This window comes from Saccoglossus kowalevskii, chromosome 6 (genome assembly GCF_978046115.1).
Source record: "Saccoglossus kowalevskii chromosome 6, keSacKowa6.1, whole genome shotgun sequence".
NCBI classification, from domain to species: domain Eukaryota; kingdom Metazoa; phylum Hemichordata; class Enteropneusta; family Harrimaniidae; genus Saccoglossus; species Saccoglossus kowalevskii.
The window spans coordinates 27,312,616-27,335,425 of record NC_140646.1 but is presented as its reverse complement, the minus strand read 5'-3'; the positions used below and the strand labels follow the sequence as shown (position 1 = coordinate 27,335,425).

The 22,810-nt window shown below is 37.1% G+C and overlaps 1 protein-coding gene across 1 annotated transcript; it reads left to right on the top strand.

Moving 5' to 3' along the window:
• The first annotated feature begins 1,824 nt into the window (after positions 1-1,824).
• Positions 1,825-13,407, top strand: LOC144346055 (uncharacterized). Its single transcript, XM_078007068.2, has 14 exons — positions 1,825-1,898; positions 2,032-2,292; positions 3,054-3,128; positions 4,248-4,321; positions 4,631-4,744; positions 4,916-5,042; positions 5,741-5,820; positions 6,481-6,552; positions 6,672-6,783; positions 6,885-6,961; positions 10,722-10,788; positions 10,918-11,009; positions 11,180-11,255; positions 11,478-13,407. Exons 2-14 carry the CDS (start codon positions 2,073-2,075, stop codon positions 11,828-11,830), a joined length of 1,539 nt encoding a protein of 512 aa, XP_077863194.2. The 5' UTR covers positions 1,825-1,898; positions 2,032-2,072; the 3' UTR covers positions 11,831-13,407.
• Positions 13,408-22,810: the final 9,403 nt, after the last annotated feature.

Sequence of the window (22,810 nt, the reverse complement as noted above, 5' to 3'; positions counted from 1 at the left end):
GGCCCCCATATAGTAAATATCGCATTTATTTTATTATCACATGTGCACCAGCTGACTGCAGTTACAGCTATTACACTAGTGTAACAAGGAAACAACGCTTCCAAGAACTATGGGAAAAATGGTATATCAAAGCATGGATGAACAATCATGAACAGAACTGAATAAAAAATTAAACACTTCAAAATATTCAAAAATAACATTCAGCAAGAAAACCTATTTTAATCAGATTGACAAGTAATGTATTTACAAAAACTCGATGACAGGCTTATTTGCAAGATTCGACATCAAAACCTAAAATTCCACTATAAAATAGAACTTATGAACAATGTAACACAATTGAAGACGAACAACATTTTACAACCGACTGTACCATATATACAAACGACAATTTTTATATGCAACAGACAAAACCTATACAGAAATATTTCAAGATCTGACCAACTATGAACAAACAAATAATTACAGTCAGTTACTTCGCGAAAAAAAATGTCACATTGTCTTTACCGTGCTAATAATATTTTATAGTGATCTTACTATAGTTATGGAATGTATAATTTGGTAAAATAAAACCATAAACAAAATAAATGTAAAAACGCAGAATATCAGGGGCCACACTATTTGTGTTTGTGCCTCAAATCACCTATACAAAAATACAATTTTCTTTTCCATTGAAGCAGTCAACAAACTGTCTCAACTTGATTTTCAAAGGACTTACTTTTAAATCAAAATCCCTACAAAACCCTAGAGTACAGACTGACTGACATCAAATTTGAGCAGTGTTTCTTTTTTTGCTTATTATGTGTTATAATAGATATTCAATTATTCAGTTAGACAAACGTATTATCCGTTACTGGATGTGTCAAAACCAATTTATTATGGATTGCTGATTTTATGATTTTGGCGTATTCGTGTACAACTTTCAGATGGCAAACACAAATACAAAAATGTTAATCGTCTCAGCACCTTCTGGGAATACATTATTTATAGGAATAAATTTACATCATGTGTATATATGCTTTGAGGTCTATATACCATTCGTACATTAGTTACACCACGTATTGTAATATGTGCCAGGGGGTTCTCTTATCATTGATGTGTTCTTTGATTTGTATTTCCGTTATTAATTATGGATATCGTGGATATCGAATATAATAAATTAACGTATGCTGCTGATCTGCACTGGCTCGGAAGATGAATTCTGATTGGCTAAAAAAACAAAAGACTTGTGGCGTTGAATGCACGTTCATTCTCAGTAATGTTATGCAAATTAGAAATTCAAACTAGCTAATCATTTACAACCTTCCGAGCCAGTGCAGATTAGCCCAACGTATGAACAATCAGTCTATCTGTATCACTGATCAATCTATGAACTTAACCTTACTTGTGTGGGCTTATCGTTTAATATTGTGTAAGGCATATTATAATAATTGGTTTTATTGTGAATTAAAGAAAACGACTATATATAATATAGTTCCCGATATTATAATTTATATCTCATATTACAACAATATTTTTGTTTGCTTTTCTCCCAAACATCAGCCAAAAGAATCATGCCAACTTTACTCGTAGACTGTATTTCGCATTTTTTTAAATTTCTGAATATAAATTTGTCCAAACGTATGTTAATATTGTTGTCTGTCTATTTATTTGTGCATGATGTGGCACACTATTGCAACCATATTATGGGGATGTATCTGCACATGTCACTGTGATTGTGCGCACATGGCAAAAACCGCATTCAGTTCCGTGGGATTGAGACGTGCGTGCAAGGTAAATTGTATTGGATTTTTAATGTGGTATTGTTTACGTGTCACCTCACAGTTCATTTGGCAGTTTAGTGTTAAGCATTGCGCAGCAGCAAACTCAGAGCGCAAAACACCGAATAAATTCAGTCCACGGTAGGTCAAAATATTGTGTTCATACTTTGATGATGTTATGACATAGAACGTGAAATGCGGGAGCAATTCGACTAGAGTGTGAATAACATATATTTTGTTTAAAATATTGTTTCATATGTTATGTATTAATTAGTGCATCCACAATCACGCTGTCGTCGCTGGTAAGCTGAAACCATGCCGCTAGATACAGTGTTGTGTTTGGACACATCTGACTGCATGAGAGGGACGGGAACAAAGGAGCTCAGAACAGCCTGTAAGGAATTTCTGGTGGGGGTATTGCAGACAGCTCAACAGTTTGACCTGAAAGAAAACATCGCTGTGGTAGAATTCGGTAGTAAAGTCAGAATTGTGCAACAGCTCACAAACGACTACGTGAAAGTTGCCAAGGCGATAGGTAAATACTAGGCTTTAAGTTCCTGTTTCTTCAACCCTTGACCTGATAGTAAAATCGATTGTTTAGTACACAACTCGCTGTAACTTAAAATTCCTCACACGATCAAAACAATTGTGTCTGAATGAACCACTGAATTGAAATTTGGTCTCGGGTCAGATTTTTTTGTAAACACAGTGCACTACGTTTGCTGACAAACTGTCCTATAAATGTACGATTCTGTAAGGTTTGTGGTATGTACACACTCATATGTATGTACTCAGGGGTTAGATGTCAGTTTGCATGCTCTATAAACAGCAATAGCTATTTAAAGTATTTTTTAATGAGACCATGTCTAGTAGTGGACACGATTCAAGGAGTTATATCTGCTTGGAACTATATTCGCTGAGGCGTCAATGTTCTTTAAAGCATCTAAAAGTAACCGGCTAAATATGACACAAATTATGGAGGCTACATACAATATATTCGTAATACATGTATTAAAGTACTGAGTCACCTTGAAGCTATTTGGTGACTGGGTTATCATATATCAAAAAAAAAATTTATGTACGGCTTGCTTGCTGAAAAAAATCACCCCCTTTGCTCAAAATGAGGCTCCGTATTTATTGAGTGGGAGATTATTTATTATAAAGCATAAATATCTACAAAACCAGTGGAAGATTCGCTGACATTTACTTCAAGTACACTACAAAATATTAAACTTAATTTTCTGTAGAAAACACATATTTTAATTTAAGCACGTGTTGGTATTCTTCTAATAATAGACTCCCTTGTTGCTGGTGGACCAGCTCCCATGTCTGATGCTCTTCTCGAGGCTATGAAAGAGATAATAGAAAGAGGTACGAACTTTATTTACATCAGGCGACAACTTCGTCAATATTTTATTTATTTATAAAACCCGATGGTGCCACTTTTGGAGCAAATGGGTACCCAACTACATCACCCAACTACTGTTTTCAAGGAAAGTAGGGAACATTTTTCAAATCGAAAATAAATATTTGTTTGGCCCACAAATTCCATGTAACGAGTTCAGAATAGGAATAGTGTAATATTATGGTATTTGTTAATCTATAATTTGTGAAACTGACCAGATTGGAATGCAACCAGTGCTTCTCGGCGAATCAGATCGCTCCATTGAGGACCATCATACAAGTCAAGTCTTATTTATACGCCTATAAATTGACTGACCAAGTTTTACTGTGCCAAGACAAGACAATGATGAATAGACACGCAGCTGTATTGAAGTCAATGTTTGTCAATGATTTTTAGGCTATTCCATTCTATGATTTTGTGTTTACTTAGATCTTACGCACACCTGCCTTAATTTCAGTATGCAAATTGTATGAAAGCAATGGCCACTTATTCGTCGTTATGTGTACCGATTATTGCATAGCGTTGTATCACATTCCATTTGAAAACAGTGGTAATGTTCCTTTCTCATTAAGGATTTGTTCGAAATAGTTGACAGGCCTTTAGAGGTATGAGAATTCCCCCCAAAACATATATATTTATAGGTAGTTAGAGTCTGTGGCTTTTAAGTGGACTTTATCTTGGGTCAGATTTTTATCCAAAAACGTCCTTGTAGTCTGGCTTATTATATACATAAACACATTCTTTATACTCTGTCACTCCTAGAATTTCAAAAAGGATCGTGTTTCCACACGAATTTAGTATAAATAACAGGCTTTACCCAAAGAGATGGATTCCAAAATAACGTCAGCGTGCGCAACCGGTAGATTAATTGTCTGAAACATGGCGATGGGTTTGCCCGAAGCTCACAACAGCAGGCGAAAACATTTCGTCCCGTTAGAAAAGAATTGACAGAATTAGTATCTATCAATAGTCACCAAAATGCAACGTACTATTCTTGTAAAACACTTGTCATTTGTTATTTTTTGATCAGTTGCTTGATTTGATCAACATTCCGATGACCATTCTTTTTTTTCAAAATTACCTAGGCGGAGTTCTTAACCTTGCTGGTGGGAGAAAACTGACACCCCGGATTATTTTGATGACTAATGGCAAACCAAGTGTGAGTAAAAGTCAACCACATCCGGGTTACTTAGACCGACCAAGGAAATAAACTGCTAAACTGTGACAGTCAAAGAACATTTTGGTGGTAGTGGTCAGTGACATCATTCTGGCTGCCAGTTGTAATGTATAATAGATAACGAATGTTTACTGTTCCGTGAATTATGTGTGTATTGTGCAGACACAACCGATGTATTGTGTCTAGCAACAAAGAGAGCAACCAACCAACCGAAACCTCAAAACACTTATCTATACAAAATACCCTGTATGATGGAGATTTGCTCTGAAATAATCATATTGTCTTATTCAGAGCAAAGATGAAGTAGTAAAAGTGGCCATGACCTATGGGCCCTTGTGGAAAACTGTTGGATTACCGCATCCTATCCCAATTGCATGTGTTGGTTGTGGCATGGACGTTGATAAGGTAGTGTACTGATGATAGTGTCATGTGTATTGGGGTATGAACACATTCGAAAACTAATGATAACTTCATGAGAACTTTTTGGTGTACATTTTTTTCCACTATTGTCAATTTTTTGGTGACATACAATTTTGTACATCAACGTCAATGTCAATTTGCCTTCTATCGTTTCAGGAATTACTATCTGTCGTTGCAAAGTTTACCAATGGAATGTTTGTTTTAGCCGATGATATCAGTCAACTAACGAATTTTTTTCGAAAACAAGTACTGCTCATTCAATTTGTGGCAAAGTTTTCAGGCGGTAATTTTCCTTTATGTATTACTACATAAATAATAATTTGTTGAGAAAATGTCGTTCTTTTAATTGTTAAAATATAACGTTGACATAAATTATACATCGACCTGACCCTCAGGCTATGTAGGAGCAACATGTTGTGACTATCTCCTCCAACAGAATGGCCCTGAAAATAATTCAAATATTCAAAAAAAATGTTGCAAAGACGACGTCTTCAAAGAAAACACTCCAGTTCAACTGGAGGAATGGGGTATGTGGTACGAATAAGGGTCGATATACAATTTAGATTCACCAGTGTGTACTTTTGGGTGTTGTTACGTGCATATGCGCATGCTCAATACGCTGTTCCTGTGAATTACGCCCTCTAGCGACAAAACAATTCCTTGGGCAAATGTTGTAAAATACGCCGTTTATAGTTTGAAATATATTTGACCTGTGATCGTCCACCAATTAAACAAATACTCTTTTTTAAAGATTTGCTATATTCAGTCAACCAGCGTTATATATCTGAATCTCTTATTCCGAACTTGGTCTTGTTGACGTCACGGGAGACCGTCGTAGTCAGATGGCGCTGACATAATACTTTTGATGATGTATTAGTATATGGCATGCCGCTTTCAATACTTGGAAATACTCATTTTGATGTTGCCATTTGTGCTTGTGAGACGAATGTCCTAAAAGTGTAACATCTGTTTTTCTCCTAGATTTGCAGCATTTGCGAAATCTGTTGTTGCTTCGTCAGTTTATGCAACAAATGGGAGAATCCGTGGAAGACGATGAACTGGTAAGGAATACAATCATGCATATGAATTAGTAGGTCAAACACTTCTGCATCTATAATGGCGTTTGTGTATTGTGAACTTTGTTAAATATTGTTTTTCAAAGAATGATTAAATACATTTTTTCACCAATACAAGTTTCCAACCACATTCATTGGGTTTGAATGCTTCTAAACTAAGGGAAATATACACAATGAACGAATGCACAAAACCCAAAATAGAAGCACAAATGTATTTTTGTTAAACAAAAAAGTATAATGATACATGATATAAGTGGATACGGCTGACTGGTGAATGAATGATAATGAATTTGTGTTTCTTTTGCTGTTTTTTTTGTGAAATATATTTCCCTTAGAATTTAGCCGTGCAGATTTGTTTCCGTTAATGACCCCCCCCCCATTTTTATGGCCATCTCTCCTATGTGACCCATCAATCTTATCAGCCGTGTAACTGGCACTCCCTGTAAGCCTGACACTTCTTTCGTATGGACTCAATCATCAAACGTGGCATGCTGTTCATACCCAATGATACTGCACTGTGTTAGTCAGATTAGTATGTCGTTCCATGATGTAGAAAAATTTACAGAACCTCATACTATTATAAAACACTCACACTATGTCAAATAAACTAACATGTTGTGTCCGTTATTGCTTCAATATGTCCAGCAAGGGCTATCTACACTTCTCTTGGCTATGTTGGTCCTATCTGATAACGATGACAAAGACTCAAAAGACCAGGTAAGATTCCTTTAAATGTTTCACAGAAGATAAAAATCATATAAAAAGTAATTTCAGCAATAACTTTACTTGTGGGTTGTTGTGTCTGGGAATTTCATTATTATTTCACTTACTATAAGGAGTTACCTGGTTACCCAACACTTGGTGCACGTGTTCGCCGAGGCCGTGACTGGAAATGGGGAAACCAAGATAGCCGCGGCCCTGGTACTGTAGTCAAGCACAGTCAGGGAGGTAAACACAATAAAGTAATGTATTTCCATATAAAAGATTTACGGGACATGTGGGCGTTGAACTTTTGATAGTACATGTTCTCGTTGTTTACGTCTCGACAGGCACTGTTGAAGTAGAATGGGACAATGGGAGAACTAATACTTATCGACATGGTGCTGAAAATGCAAGAGATTTGAGGGTAAGTGTGTTTGTAAGCATAGTTAGAATGGATTGGAGTGGTAATCGGCAGAATTTGTTGTCATCGCAGCAGAACTTAAGTGCTGTGAATTAAAATGTGTGCTGTGGAATTAAAGTAGCGTGCGAACCCCTAACAATTTATTTTTCTAATTTATTATGAGTGAATTATTTTATTATTTAAATTATTTGAATGTTTTGTAATTTCACCTGTAAGATAAAGGATTGTATGTTTAGTGAAATGTATCAATGAAGCCTTACACATAATTGCGTGATTTCCAGTAGTGCACAGTTAGCCTAGTTTTTTTCACATTTTTAGTGTTACTACTCAGGCCCGTAGTTTGGGGGGTTCGGGGGGTTCGGTCGAACCCCCTAAATTTTGTGAATAGATTTATGATCGTAGATTAGAACATAATAAAACCAACAGTATTAATTAAAATAATTATCATCACTTGACTCAGTGAGGTAACTATCAGGCTCAGCTAAAATTGCATAGTAATGAGCATTTTGGTGGCAATGAGCTTTAAATGTCAAGTTACGCCGTCTCAGCAGCAAATCCAAAAAAAAGTTGTTATTTGGTGATTCCGCGATGGTGTAATAAAGATCGCGTTCAAGCAGCTGATGTTAAATATTAAAACAACATTGAAACAATAATGTAATGGTAGTCACTCTCTGAATGATGTGGTGGTCCTGAATAGGGTCGTTTGTCTTGTGCTACTCAGTTAGTAAAGTTTGGGGATCGAACGGGATTGACACGACAACACGACACTGTACTTTCCTAGTTTGGTTCATTAGTTTTGTATTCTTCAAGTTAATGATGGCATATATACTGTTTTGTTCCAAGTGTATCAGCCAAATGTAGTCAACTCACTGTATTAGTATGTGTAGCCTGTGTTATTGGACAACAGTGTACAGCTAAGATTTATCATCACGAGTTGTATTATAGGTCGAAGAGCTTATTGCAGCCAACAATTTACCCCACAGTGTTGCTTCAGTACTGAAACATATTTTTTATACGTTTTTTTTTATGTCTTAAAACATTTTCTATATCTTTAGTGGGTTCATAAAAGGGAGATCTATCGAGATCGCTGCTAAACTGTCACTATATGCACATTATTTTACCGCCCGCTGAAAACAGATTTACAGTGAACCAAAAAATTTACATACTGTAAGAAACTTGGTGGTATGCCATTGGTTGGTGCATTTAATTTGTTTGATGCAATCATTGTGTCGGCCAGTTCTTATGGTAGCGATATGGGGGCACGGAAATTCGGAAATCGGGAGGGTACAGACAATATTTTGCAGATATCTACTGAGCGTTAATAGTTGTACAAACAATGTAGCGATGTTGAACGAATGTGGAAGGCTGCCATTATGCTGTGGTTATTTCAAGCGTTGTATCTCATATTGGTTAAAATTACTTGAAGTATAAAATAGCTGGAACCCAAAAACATGATATATCATGCTTAAACGGCAGACTTACTTGAGAAATCCGCATAAAAATCTCCTGTTCAAATCTGGTTTCGGCATTGTCTGGTTTGAAAAACAAGTTGGAGATACTGCAAATTTCTTAGAGATATTTACTCAAAGAATAAAAAAATGTTGTCAGCAAGAATGGCATGCTTCAATTTCACAGTCATCCAGGCTGTATACTTTCGGAAAAATCAAAGTAATATTATAACCTGGGAGATTTATTGGCAGGCAATTATAGACTAAATATATACTGACGAGTTTTCGCTGTTTTGGCTATAAACATAATGTTGAATTAGGCAGACACACAAAAATACAGTTAGATCACTAAATTTTTAGTTTTTTTGCAGTGATACATTTGAATTTAGCATGGTGGAAAATGACATTCACTTTGTTTTTATATGTCCATTTTATAATGATCTAAGGGCTGATCTTTTGTCAATAACCCTATGCAATTATGCAAATACTGACAGTCTGGGCTTACTTCGTCGCTACACAAACTGCCACACCATATATCAAATAGCTTTGTATCTTTTAAAAGTTTTCAAGCGACGAGATGAATATGAATTCAGATTAACTTAGTACCATATGTTTACATGGATGTTGTATTGTGTTTAAAACGTGCTATGCACTTTTCTGCCCATTACATTTTGTACGATGGGCTGAGGCCCTGTACATAAATAAAATTACATAATACAAAATTGACTAATACTAAAATGAATAATTGTAGACAGATTTCGACATGAAATCGTGTCACTTTTATGTGCGCTAACGTCTGCGAAGAGCGAAAAAACTCGTGAGTAGCATTCCACCTTAAAATGCTTAGACAATAATACGTACAGTCTTGTCTTTCTTGTGTACAACATTTTTCCAAAGTGGATCTAGAGTGTGGGTGTGTTTGTCTATGGGTGGGGAATGGCTCCTTCCTCTAAAATGTTAAAATAGTTCAAAGATGTTATGTGAAATAACTTACCAATGTAACACAAAGTAAACCAATTGAATTTAAAACCGAGAATATAAAAATTTAAGTTCAATGACACTTTTTGAATATTCTAAAATTCACATAAAATATATTATTGTTGTTTTCGAACCCTCTATTCAAAGGTGCTGGCTACGGGCCTGCTACTGAAACTGTCTAATAACCTTTCATCGGTTTTACTGAGAGTTGAAGGGCCGCACCGTTCGAACACGCACTGCGCGACGACCACCGCCCATGACTGTGGCTGTTATATGGCTAGCGGAAGTAAGCGGCCTGTTTGGTGTCGAGGTCCTAGCGAACTAGCGTTTACTAGAGAACCGAGACCCCAAACGGGTAAGGCAGTGGAGTTTTGGCGAGTTCTCTGTAGCCCCATCGCGGGCTGTGCGTTGCACAGCTTACGTGTGTCGCGTAACTCTTTTTGGTACAGACAATGGGCCAATGACCTGTAGAAATGAGAAATCGCACCTGATTCAATTACGGAACTACTAAATTACCTGCTTAACTATTTTGAAATGTAGTAGAGTGTCACTTCAAATACTGGGGGTCTGTGTTTTTCACTTGAATAATGTAAGAACATTCTAGTTTTGAAAGAAACAGTCTAAAATATTCTTGAGAACAAAGAAACTAGTAAACGAGTACTGTTTGGAACTGAGAAAGAGTTTTTTTCCTACAAACAACATCAACAACCGTCCACTATTGAACAATAACGTCATTATGGCCACTTATTTCAAAACAAAGCATGCTGGGACCCACGTCACCTTCTACTGGTTTGATGACCCTTATAAGCGATATTCAGCAATATATTTGATAATGTTGAAAACAGAACCAGGTTTAAATACTAATTGCCCTGTAAGTTTGTTGCCTATATAGGAACATTCGAACTTAAAACTACGATTTTTTTCTTTATTTTTTTGGTGCGAGTATTTTGGATTGGACACGCAGGTTTTCGAGTCACAATGATTGGGTTAATCTCAGTATTCCTGATCCGTTGTAATTTTCAGTATTTTATACCATTAAGGTGATTAGATTTGGGTTTGTGTGTTTTTTAATTTCTTAGGAACGATTTTGTACATTCGGCTCCACATATGGCGATAATGAGACGCCATATAACAATAGACTGCAACTAAAAATAAAAGAATCGACATAGCACGACATTTGATTAAGATTATTTGTCGACGTTGTTCGTGTTTACATTCATCTAAAGGATACAGTTTGTACATCACTGTAATTTCAGACATTGTAATCGTAATTTTACACGTTTATTTGTAAAACATGTCGGATGACGCAATTAACCATATCACCTTTTTTACAATAGGTGGTTGATGAACCCAGAAAACTATCTTCTAGTGACACAGTTAAAGTTGGTGTGCGGGTAATACGAGGTACGTACAATGTCTTCAACCCACATAAAACAAATGTGTTGCCGTGATTTGTGTTAACATCACGTATAATCGATTCTAATATATGTTAGTGTCGTTGAAAGATACATCATTTTAAAAATATGTTAACAGGACCTGACTGGGAATGGGGTAACCAAGATGGCGGAACTGGCAATATCGGGGCGGTGTATCGTTTGGCGCCAAATGCAGACTTTAATGTTCTAGTAAGTGTTATACGAAAGCTGCCAATATGATAAGCTACATAAAAGTGCAATCAATCTGATTAAAATTCGATATAGGTATAGGCACCAAGAAAAAAATGAAGTCTATGCCTACAGCGGATTTGAATTAGATAGTAACGTGACGTTATGTTATGTTTACAATATCTTTGTAGGTTCGCTGGCCAAACGGAAAGAGAGGCAACTATAGATATGGTAAAGAACACAATGACCTCAGACTTTTAGATCAAGGTACGAACTTGAGTGACTTATTTGGTTTAGGAAGTACAATTAAAAACAGAAATTATTTCAATCAATTAAATATCGCGACGAAGACTGGTGCGATAGTAAATATAACCAACCAAGCAACCCATCTACGAGATAACTGCAAGTATGTGGAACAAGAATCACATCGAATTGAATTTCTAGAAACTTGTTTTTAATTCCATTCGTACTTACTCTATGTAACTCTAGATGTGGAGGAAGAAACAGATGGTGACATCGGAGAATTATTGGGTGGATTGCTAGCTCTAGCAATGTTGAGACAATTGGCCAATGCAGTTAACGATGATGATGATGATGATGCTGATGCTGATGATGATGATGATGATGATGATGATGATGATGATGATGATAATGATGATGACTTGGATGCCGAGGCTGAATCAATGACGTTTAGCACTCAAGATACGTCCACCACGGAGAGACGAGGATTGCTGGCATTACCTGCGCCGCCAGAACAACAAGAACCCCATGCTGTTAATAACATCGTCTCTACGGCACCATTAGTAAATAAAAAACACTCAAGTTGTTGCTCAATTCTGTAAAAAAATCACGATACAGTGATCAATCTAGTAATCCAACTTATAATCTCGTATGTTATAAAGCTCAATGCTTAGTCTATCATTGCATCATCGAGTTATCACCTCCTGGAAGAGGTGGGAGTACTTAGTAGCCAGTTTAAAGATCGACTTTAAGGGCGCCTTTTGGCTCAAACATTTCTCGACCGTGATAAGAGGGAGTCAAAACAGCGGCGCATACCCGTTTATTTCAACTATGGGAGTAACCCCCCCCCCCGGAATCACCTCCACACCATTCCATTTAGTGCCAACATTGAACAGGATATGAGTCGCTATCATATTATAAATTCCTGTGGCAATTTTATTTTTCATGTTATCCTTTTTTAGTCTTGATCCGATTTTACAAGTTTGTTCCTAAAATTAATTATCATATATAAAAAATAACATTTCCACCGCTAGCTGGCCCAGTATAACATCCGCCCAGTACAATAGCGTCATGCGATACACTACTGAATTCATCAAAGTGTGTGACTGTAGGACGAATAGAAAGGTTTACATAATGAAAGTAATATTGTATGACAATATTTATCACAATGTAGTTTACATATTACCCATTGAATATTCACTTATTTCCTGCGATGTGTTATGTGTCTAAACGTCTATAATAGAACACGAATAACGTGGTCGACATTATCGTATACATATTCAAGATATATATATATTTATATTTTCAAATATGAGTGAATTGTATAGTTAAATAAGAGTACTCAACAAAACATAAATATGCAGATAGTTTCGAATATGCCTCTTTATTGTATACAAATAGAAACTTCGTTGTATATTCTCGATAGTTAATTTAGATGTGGTTTAGATGTGATGACCCAGTGTCTTTCCATGCTGTCTTGAAATTGGTCGCGTATTTTATTCTTCGAAATAGTTTTTTATGATTGAAAATTTAAATATTGCTGCTCTTTTTTTTAATTATTGTGAATTACTTCACAATTCTATATAAAATTAGTTATTTTGATTACTTTATTTGTTTATATCTTACTCCAATTCAAATAATGTTTTTTTTTTCGTATTCTCCAATGTTTACCATAATCGTGTAAGATTGTTCACTAGAATGCACCTTTTTCTATATATCGCGCCCTCTGGAGACAATGTTTTCATGGGGTATATCGTTACATCGACCAATGAAGGGTATGCTTTTGAGATATTTACGGCATTTATAATATTCTAGATGACAAACTACTATAAACACAGTTGTCGATTTGAACGACATTTTGTTCACTCACCCATGTACGTTATTTTGACGTCACAGAATCGCCCTGCCACTAGAGGGCGAAACTAACGTAAATGGTCACGTGCATTGACAAATAGTGAAAAGTCTATTTTGTTTTATTTAAACATTTACAATAAGGAATATTACAGAAGAAACTGATCTTGCATTTACAAGAAAATATTGTTTGAGATTTGAAAACAAATAAACTTTTTTTTCGTTTACCATAAATATATAGTGTGGTTGCAGTGCACACGAGTATACAAATCCAATGGTTTTGTTTATGCTGTTTTGTTTATTAAACCATTTAATTGTTTCGACTACATTCCATGTTTTGACTGAGAAAATTTTCTGATTTGCGATTCCATTTTACAATACGACCCCCCCCCCTCCCCAAGGAAAGTTATCTAGGATATAACATTATTAAATGTTAAGGGACAATATTCCAACAAATTGCCTCTACATATTAGTTCGTAGAGAAAAGGTTTTCTGAACGGATACGAAAACATGTGAGCGGACAAGGCATCACTTTCCAAGACAAGATTACATATCGCTTGCAATCAAGCAGTCTGTGTCTGGCTTTATTTTGAGGGTGTATTTGGTTTGTTTTTGGAAAGGAGTTTAAAAATTTCATTCTTTCAAATTACTAAATTTATACTATACTAGTGACGTGGCAACACGCACTTCGCATCGCTCCGTGCCATCGAATGTTACTCGTGGTTTTGGTTTGCTCTGTGGTGTCACAGGATCTCGGCTTTCAAGCCAGGTATTTTTGTAAAAATTGTACAGTTATTTTATTACTATTTGTGTTCCTTTACTGGTTAATTTGGCGTTTTTGTGAGGTGTTTTGTTTTCTAGGTGTGGCAAGGTGAACGGCAACCAAGATGGCGGCGTCCGTTCCAACAAAGACCTTGACCACACCCAAGCCTAAGTTGACAAGGAATCATGCTGTTCGCTGTGAGAACATAGAAGGCGTTTCTGTTCAAGTGTACGTTGAGGCGCTTGTCGATATAATCGACGCAAATTTAATCATTGCAGCTTCCCGCATGAACAGATCCGTTGTAATTTTTCTAGCTGACGTGTCATGGGTGGAATTCGTTTGTTCTACTGGTATTGACATTGCTGATAAACATGTGGCTGTAGAGCCGTTGGTACGACCATCAACCAAGGTAATTTTATCAAATGTTCCCCCATTCATGCCAAATGATTGCATTGTTAATGCCCTTGCCCAGTAGGGTCGGGTTATGAGCAACGTTAGAACAATTCCACTCGGTTGTAAAAGGCCGGCATTGAAACATGTTCAGTCTTTCCGTAGACAGGTGTATGTGTTTTTAAAAGACATCAATATTAATGGTTTGCTGTCAATACAACATGATGGTCAAGTTTACAATATTTATGTCTCCACTGATAAATTTATTTGCTTTCTCTGTAAAAAACCGGGACACACACGTAAAAACTGTCCACAGTCGAATGATACACACAACAATGATCATGTCACAAATGTAAACACGGTACCAAGCAGTAACAGTGAATTAAATCACACAAATAATACTGACAAAAACAAGGGTAAACATGTCACGCATGTCGTTGAAAACAACGGTGAAAACACAGAACATACAGAAACAGTAGAAAACATTTCTCAAGAGATTGAAGCTGAAAACCCTTTTTAAAAATACAAAAAACAGAGAGGAAAATGTTAAGGAAATGAGCATAATAGAAAGTGAACAATTGGGAAATGCAAATAAAAAACGCGCGCGATCTAAATCGCCGGTGAATCGGGAAAAACTGAATGAAATGAAAGAAAATCAAACAGGAAGTAAAAAGGCTAACATCGAAGGTAATACTAATACAGAAATCGTGAATACTGATGAAGAGAGGGTACAAACTCCTCCTTCAAACCCCCACCCCCATCTTCACCTCACCCGACACAAAGCTCTGGGGAAGCGCCGCCACATGTCTATGCGGAGGTCCTACTTCGCAATTCGCCACCATGCACATCTCCAGTCAATCAAACTTTAGCCACGGCGTCAGACACAGCGCCATCTTTAGATTTCACTGCCAAGTCTCCTGATTACTCACCATTAACAAGTGTACCTGTTTCGCTTTCAGGGTTGTCAGTTGAAAATCATAGTTTTTCTCAGTCACAAGATTTTTTTGTGACGCCAACTGCACCAAGTGATATACACGAAGAAACTGAAAATCATGACTCTGATGATGAAGGGTCGGTCGTTTCTGACATTTCCAGCTGTCCCGACACTGACATTCATCTCAGCAATGACTCCATATCAGATTTCTTGGTTTCAACACTGCACTCCAGGAAATTCATTGAAAGATGTTTTGAATTTTGCCCTAACTTAAAAGTTCTTTTAAAGCATTTGACGAATTACAGGTATTCTCAAACACTGAATTCGTCAAAAAAAATCAGGATTCAAAAACTCATCAACAAAATAAAGAAACATATTAAATCAATAGGTTGCTTTATAGCAGAATTTTAACGTTCACTAGTATACTGTCAAATGCATATATATATTTATACTTGTAATGACTACTATGACAACATATATTTTAATTATTGCCATGGCATACTCCATATCTGGCGCAACCTTTAATGTAAATGGTTGTCGGGATGCAATGAAAAGGTACTGTGATAGGTATTTTTGATGGTTAAAAACCTTTCACTTAGGTAACCGGGATTCGGTCGTTTCCACGCTAGGCTAACAAAAGACACACACGAGCTTCGTTCATGTTCCCAAAACGATTCTCTGCCAAGTCCCTGGTTTTCACCCGAGACAGCATTAAATCCATCTTTATTTCTTGTCACCCCTTAACCAATTACAATCAGTATAAGAGACTCCAAGGCCTTGCCTTCCAACAAACAACCAATCACATGAAAGTTTTACACATCATAATCAATTAATTACTCGTCAAGCTGTCTAGAGAAAACATTTCTATACATTGTCAACGCTAACTAATATTGATGGGGTAATAATCTCGCACTAACATTCCACAAAGATAATACCTTAGTTAAAATCGCAAACAACATTGGTTTAGAATTACAGCTACTGTCTTGTATCTTAAAAACTGCAGAGTCATAAGATGTTTTTGGTTGATTTCGACCAGCTCGCCATCTGGTCTTGTCATTAACCTTTATCAGTATATGTCATGGCAAGCACTGTCAAACTGACTGAAATATAAATCATGATACAACCCCCTGTTTTACATTCTGCATGTTCTCCGAACATACCGTTCCAATACCAATGATGTCATCACATTTATATTTCATACGTCAAATACATCAACAATTGTTAAGCAAGTAAAATACACTCTAATATAACAAAATACATAGTTTCAAATGAGTAAATACAATGATTACATATGGTAATTATAATTGCAAATAAAAAGCTATAAATTTAAACACTACTGTTATGATTCTAAAATACAATAGTTATATATATTTAAATAAAAAGATTATGAGGTTAAATACATTGGTTATATTTTCGAATATCCTACTCTATCAAGGAGAGGTGCCAGCACTTCACTTGCTATCCCAATTATTCAGTATTGGGTTCCCTATCTACTGCATACTAGTAATATCCCTGGGAATCTCGGTATATACTTCAGATAGACCTACCAATAATCTATAATGATTCCCTACCTCTTCCACAGCCATGCACTTACTATCTTTCCACTTTGGTATCTTAACGGCTTTGGGCAAAGGAATTACACGTTCTACACCATGAAATTTGTATTTTAAATCACCCCATTCGATATTCAACACGGACGAAATTATACCACATTCAACTGTTAAATTCTCGATCACGGGTCGCTTTGCAAAGGCCAAATGACTCGGAGACACGTACAGCGTCATAACATTTACCAAGACATACAGCTTGTCATTGGATATCTCTAAAATTAACTTAGTACGGGGCAATTTAGGTGCACGATACATTATAGAGCGATTACGATAACACTTGCACAATCGAATAACCGCCAATATTAATAAGAATCCTGAACACATTAAAATCAGAATTAACGTTTCATTTCGAAGTTGGATCATGGAACTCTTCAAATCTCGCAAGGGATGGTCCGTAATTAACTCGTCTACTGGCAAATATAACGTTTTAGCCCGGACCCTGGGAAGGGATGCAATCAATATGCTAAAGTTCTCACCTTACAAACTGTATATACTGACAAAATCAGTGACCCTGTGCTTATAATAGCCAGAATGGTTTCAATTATAGTAATAGTTTTGACTTCCAAAAACGGTAAGGCAGGGGTTTCATCCGTAATGTCGCTAAATAATTTGTCTACTTTAGAATAATAAATTGGTTTATTTTTCCTTAATAAATCTGCAGTTCTGTTTAAATCTACCACCAAACGTGCATCAGAACGTACAATTTCCTCGAAATTCCCTCTGTTAATGGTGATGTTAGGGAGTTGTACTCGCCACGGGTTTTCATACATCGATTCCCCCGTAATTTCTGTCAAATCATCTGGGTCATAAAAGGGTATTAAAAATGGCAAATTTACCGGATGCAGAAACGTGGGGGCCTCGTCTTCTGTGCAACTGGTTAACAATGGCGATATATAGAGATTGTCGGAATTTATAGCGCATCCACAGGGCAATTTAATTATACACATTGTACAACCTTCAAAAGGCTCAGGGCTTTTATCCCCGCATGCTATTAACCATTTAGTATCATTGCTATTCACCAAAATATTCCCCTGTCCGATTTCGAGAATCTTAGGGTCGTATACTGGGTTGAGTATTAAATCTATTTTACATGTGTTATGAATTTCCTCTTTATTATCATAGAACAAGGCCTTCGTACACGACGACTTGCGCATATTTATCATGGTAATCACAGAGGGACAATCTTTTACTGTCAGACCAGTACAGGACGAAATTTGGTCTGCACTCATTTCAATGTAGTAAGTTTCATCTTCATTAACCCCAAAATACTCTGCAACTGACGTTACCTTCGTGCGCCCGTTCTTTGCTGTATTATTGTCGAAATGCTGAGGTTTATCACCTAAATCATAAGGGAGGGGCATAGGCATGACTATCACTTTATACACTTCGAATATGTCGTTTTTTATAGTAATGGGGATTCCAACCTTTATGTACACATTATTGTCTGTACGCCGAAATGTCACTCTCGCATTATGGTAATAATAATTCAAATTCGTGTATGCTATATCAAAATTAGGATATTTCTTTCGTAGTTTCTTTCGCACTGCCCTTAAAGCATCCCCTAACACTCTCGGTCCTATCAACTGCAAAGGTAACCTTTCTTGTAATAACACGTCAATCGAACTCACCCTACGTTGTGTCTCCCTTTCAAGTAACTGTAACGCTTGTAGGCGTTGAATAGCATATCGAAACATTAAATGTGTGGATCGCCGTTCATAATTTAATTCTTTTTCTAACGCCTCTTGATTTAGTTCCATTCTGTTCATACGCTTTCTCCATTGCGATAAATCAGATACGATCGAATAAATGGCCTCATGATTTTCCTTAATCTCATTCAGAGCATTCTCTATTCTTTTATTCGTTGTGAAAACATATGAATTTAAATCATCTTCGTACGCAACAATTTGATCTGTCATAACCTCGGTGGAACTTTCCAATGCCGCTACATGTCGTCTCAAAATATTTACGTCGTTCGACGTGGCCGTTCCGAATAAAGATTTCGATACCTTCCCAACAAAGTCTAATAATCCCCTTTTCTGCCGTTCATTTCCCAAATTCTTTTTCTCTGTCTTTGGAAATAACACACGAATCGCTCGTTCATCTCTCGAAATATGATACATATAGAACTTATTCTGTTGTTCGACTAACTTCAAAGTTTCCCCGTATTCCTCACAAAACTTCGGAATGAGGTGAACTGTTTCGTTCGAACATAATGACTCATTCACACTCATCATAGGAATATCTAAATAAGGTATTGCGAACGTATGATGCCAGTACGTTAGGCTGTTATCGATGTTTGCTACCCGTTCAAACAATACTCCATAATTGGGACGCAGAACATAATCTCTCATCTGCACAGAGGGTTTCCATCGTACGACCAGTAATACACTAATAAATATCAACGCTATTCTCATCTTGACATCAATTTCTCGGGAGACGCACTATAAATTAGTAATGAAATGAAAAGAAAGGGGTATGACACATGATAAATGAAAAATTCGTGGCCAATTCTCAATTTGCGTGGTCGAATGGTAGAATTAAGTACCCACCTAAAGCGTTTCCTATGTTCTCATCAAATTGTCCATGGCGTCACCGCCCGGCGTCTTCATGAAAGTGTGACCCCCAACACCAAACCCGTACGTAGCTATAGTGCGGACATCACACCTCCATGTAATTTAAACTTAGGTTTTATCATGGATTCTTTCCACGCTCCTTGAGAAATGATCTCGTATGAATGAATTCGTTAAGTATTATCGTTAGTAATGAATGATGTACGTCCCAGGGCCTAAATAACACTCGTCTTGTCACACACTAATCTCTTTTTAATATACTTCTAAACCATTAATCAACTTTTCTCGCCTTCTTTTATTCGCTTTTGTCGACCCCATAAGGGGTATCGGATGGTCTTCTAAAAATAATCTCGCCTGTTCGTTTAAATTCTCATAACATTCCCAAGAATTTTGATCTTTTGGGTACCCCACCCATTTAATAAGATACTCTCTTCTACCGTTCCTTAGCCTACCCTTAATAATCTTTTCGATACCAAAATATCCGCTATTCTTACTATTCATCTCTGTGTCTCTGGGCCCTACCGAATCATTTTCTCCTTCGGGTATATCATCTAAATTAGGAACATTTTCTCCAGGAATTTCCGTTTGAGTGGATGGGGGTTCACTTTGCATTTCCGTACCCCTCTCATCAGCATTCACGATTTCAAACTCAGGGGCTTCCCCAAATATATCCCCTTCATTTTGTTCTTCCCGTAAAGCTCCGCGTTTCAGTCTGTTTACATGAACTATATTTTTAAATATTTTCCCATCGCATACGCGTTGCAATCGAAAGTTCACGGGAGATACTTTTTCGAACGTGCGATATGGGCCATGCCACCGATGTTCTAGTTTTTTACTCAATCCCGATGTTGCTTTAGGCGTGTACAAATAAACAATATCCCCAACTTGGAACGTACTTTCTTTCGCTCTCCTGTCAAAATAATATTTCATTTTTTCTTGATTAGCCTCAATGCATTTTAAAGCAGTCTCATGGGCAACCTTTAATTTTTCTTTCAGTAATTCCGCATAATCTCGGGGTACCTTATTCTCTTGTTCTGGTTCTAATAACACTGTGTCTATTGGCAACGTCGCCCGTCTTCCATATGTTAAGTAAAACGGTGTTTCTTGAATCGTTTCCTGTTTAGTTACTCTATACGCAAATAACGCGGCCGGTATAAATACATCCCAATCTTCCTGTCTAGAGTCGCAAAACATACTTAATATTTGAATTAATGTTTGATTAAAACGTTCCGTATTCGCGTTACATTGTGGGTTATATGGCGTCGTGTTTGCTTTTCTGATTCCAAACATTTGGCAGGTCGCTTTGATTACTTCCGACAAGAAATTTTGACCCCTGTCTGACAAGAGACATCTTGGTGCTCCGTACCTGCATATAATTTCATCAAATAGAATCCTAGCTGTTGTTCGAGCATTCATGTTTTCCGTCGCGAACGCCTCGGCCCATTTCGTAAAATAATCAGTAAACACAATAATATACCGATTTCCCGCTCGAGTTTTATGCATGGGCCCAATAAAATCAACTCCGACCCTATGCCAAGGGGCTTCTATTTTTAACGGTATCAAGGGGGCCTTGGAGCGTAGTTTAGGAGATTTCCTAGTGGCGCAATCTACACACGTAGACACCCAACTATGGATTTCAGAAGCCATTTTTGGCCAATAATAACGCTGCCTGATTGAAGCATAAGTTCTTGCAAACCCAAAATGACCTGCCGTTACTTCATTGTGAAATTGTTCTAAAACGCGATTTCTTAATTTATGCGGAATGACTAACTGTTTTACGCAATCCTGTTCTTTACTAAATTTACCCTTGGGGAACCAGAGGTGACATAATTTTCCATTCTTCATAACATATTCGTCTCTAGTATATGCTAATATTCGCGCCTTGCGCGGTTCAGGCGGTAGGGTCCCGTTTATTAAATAATCTATTATTTGGCTTATCTCTGGGTCGGCTCGTTGCATTTCGCTAACATTACACCAGCCTGTTTCTGCAGGCGTTCCACCGACTACATTTTCTTCACAATATACGTCTACTGTTCCTTCATTATTAATTTCCGGTTGGACTTTATCAGTTACTAAGGATACTATTCCAATCAAATCATCGTCTTCCTCTAATTCTGTAATCGTTTGGGGCCCCTCATAGGTACGTCTAGACAATGCATCCGTGTTTTGGTGAATCTTACCGGGCCTATGTACAACTTCAAAATCATACTGTTGTAGGGCAATGACCCACCTTCCGATTCGGCCCTTAGGTCTTACTAACCCAAATATATACTTTAAACTTGAGTGATCTGTTATTACCTTGAACTTTGCGTGCCTTAAATACGGGTCGAAGTATTTAATTCCTACCACTACGGCCAAAGCCTCTAATTGTGTTATAGGATAATTACGCTCTGCCGGGGTCAACGCCCGCCCGCCATACGCAATAACTCTCTCACGTCCGTCTTGTATTTGCGATAAAATAAAACCGATAACTTGGCCAGAGGCGTCGCAACTTAATATAAATGGCTTCTCAAAATCGGGGTATGCCAATATAGGCGGATTTGTTAGCGCTTCTTTCAGCTGTTTGAATGCCTGTTGACATTCTTCCGTCCATTCAAACGCAATATTTTTGCTAGTCATTGTATTCAAAGGCCTGGCTATTTTCGCATATTGGAACACTAACTTTTTATAATAATTACAAATACCTAAGAATCCTCTCAAACTTCTTACATCACGTGGAACGGGGAAATCCCTTATGGCTGCACATTTTTCTGGATCTGCTCTGATACCGTCCTTACTTATCACGTGACCTAAATATTTAATCTCTCTACACGCAAAATTACATTTTGATAACTTCAGTTTTAAGTTAGCCTTTCTTAACCTTTGGAATATTTGATTCAGGTCCCCCAAATGTTTCTCAAAAGTATCGGAAAATACGATTATATCATCTAGATAAACTAAACAACTCTTCCAATTCAATCCCCTAAGCACAATATTCATGAGCCGTTGAAATGAATGTCCACTCCCAGCGAACCCCCATCGGACATCGGTTAAATTGATAATTCCCAGCATGGGTCGTAAACGTAGTGAGTTCACGACTATCTGGATGTAGGTCTAATTGGAAATATCCACTTTTTAGATCAAGCGTCGAAAAATATTTGGGTTTGGCTATTCCCAAGGAGTCAAAACAATCCACTATTAAGGGTAAGGGATATGGTTCTAATTTTGTGATTGCATTCAACTTCCTATAGTCGACACAGAATCGATAAGCACCCCCAGGTTTTGTAACCAAGACAACCGGAAAACTCCATTCCGAAACAGAAGGTGAAATTATATCCTCAGATAACATATCATTAATTTGTTTTTCAATCTCCGATCTTTTTTGAGGAGTGACCCTGTATGGCCGACAACTAATTGGGTCGGGGTCGCCTACTAATCTTATTCTATGTTGGATTAATTTCGTGTGACCCATGTGTCCTGCAATT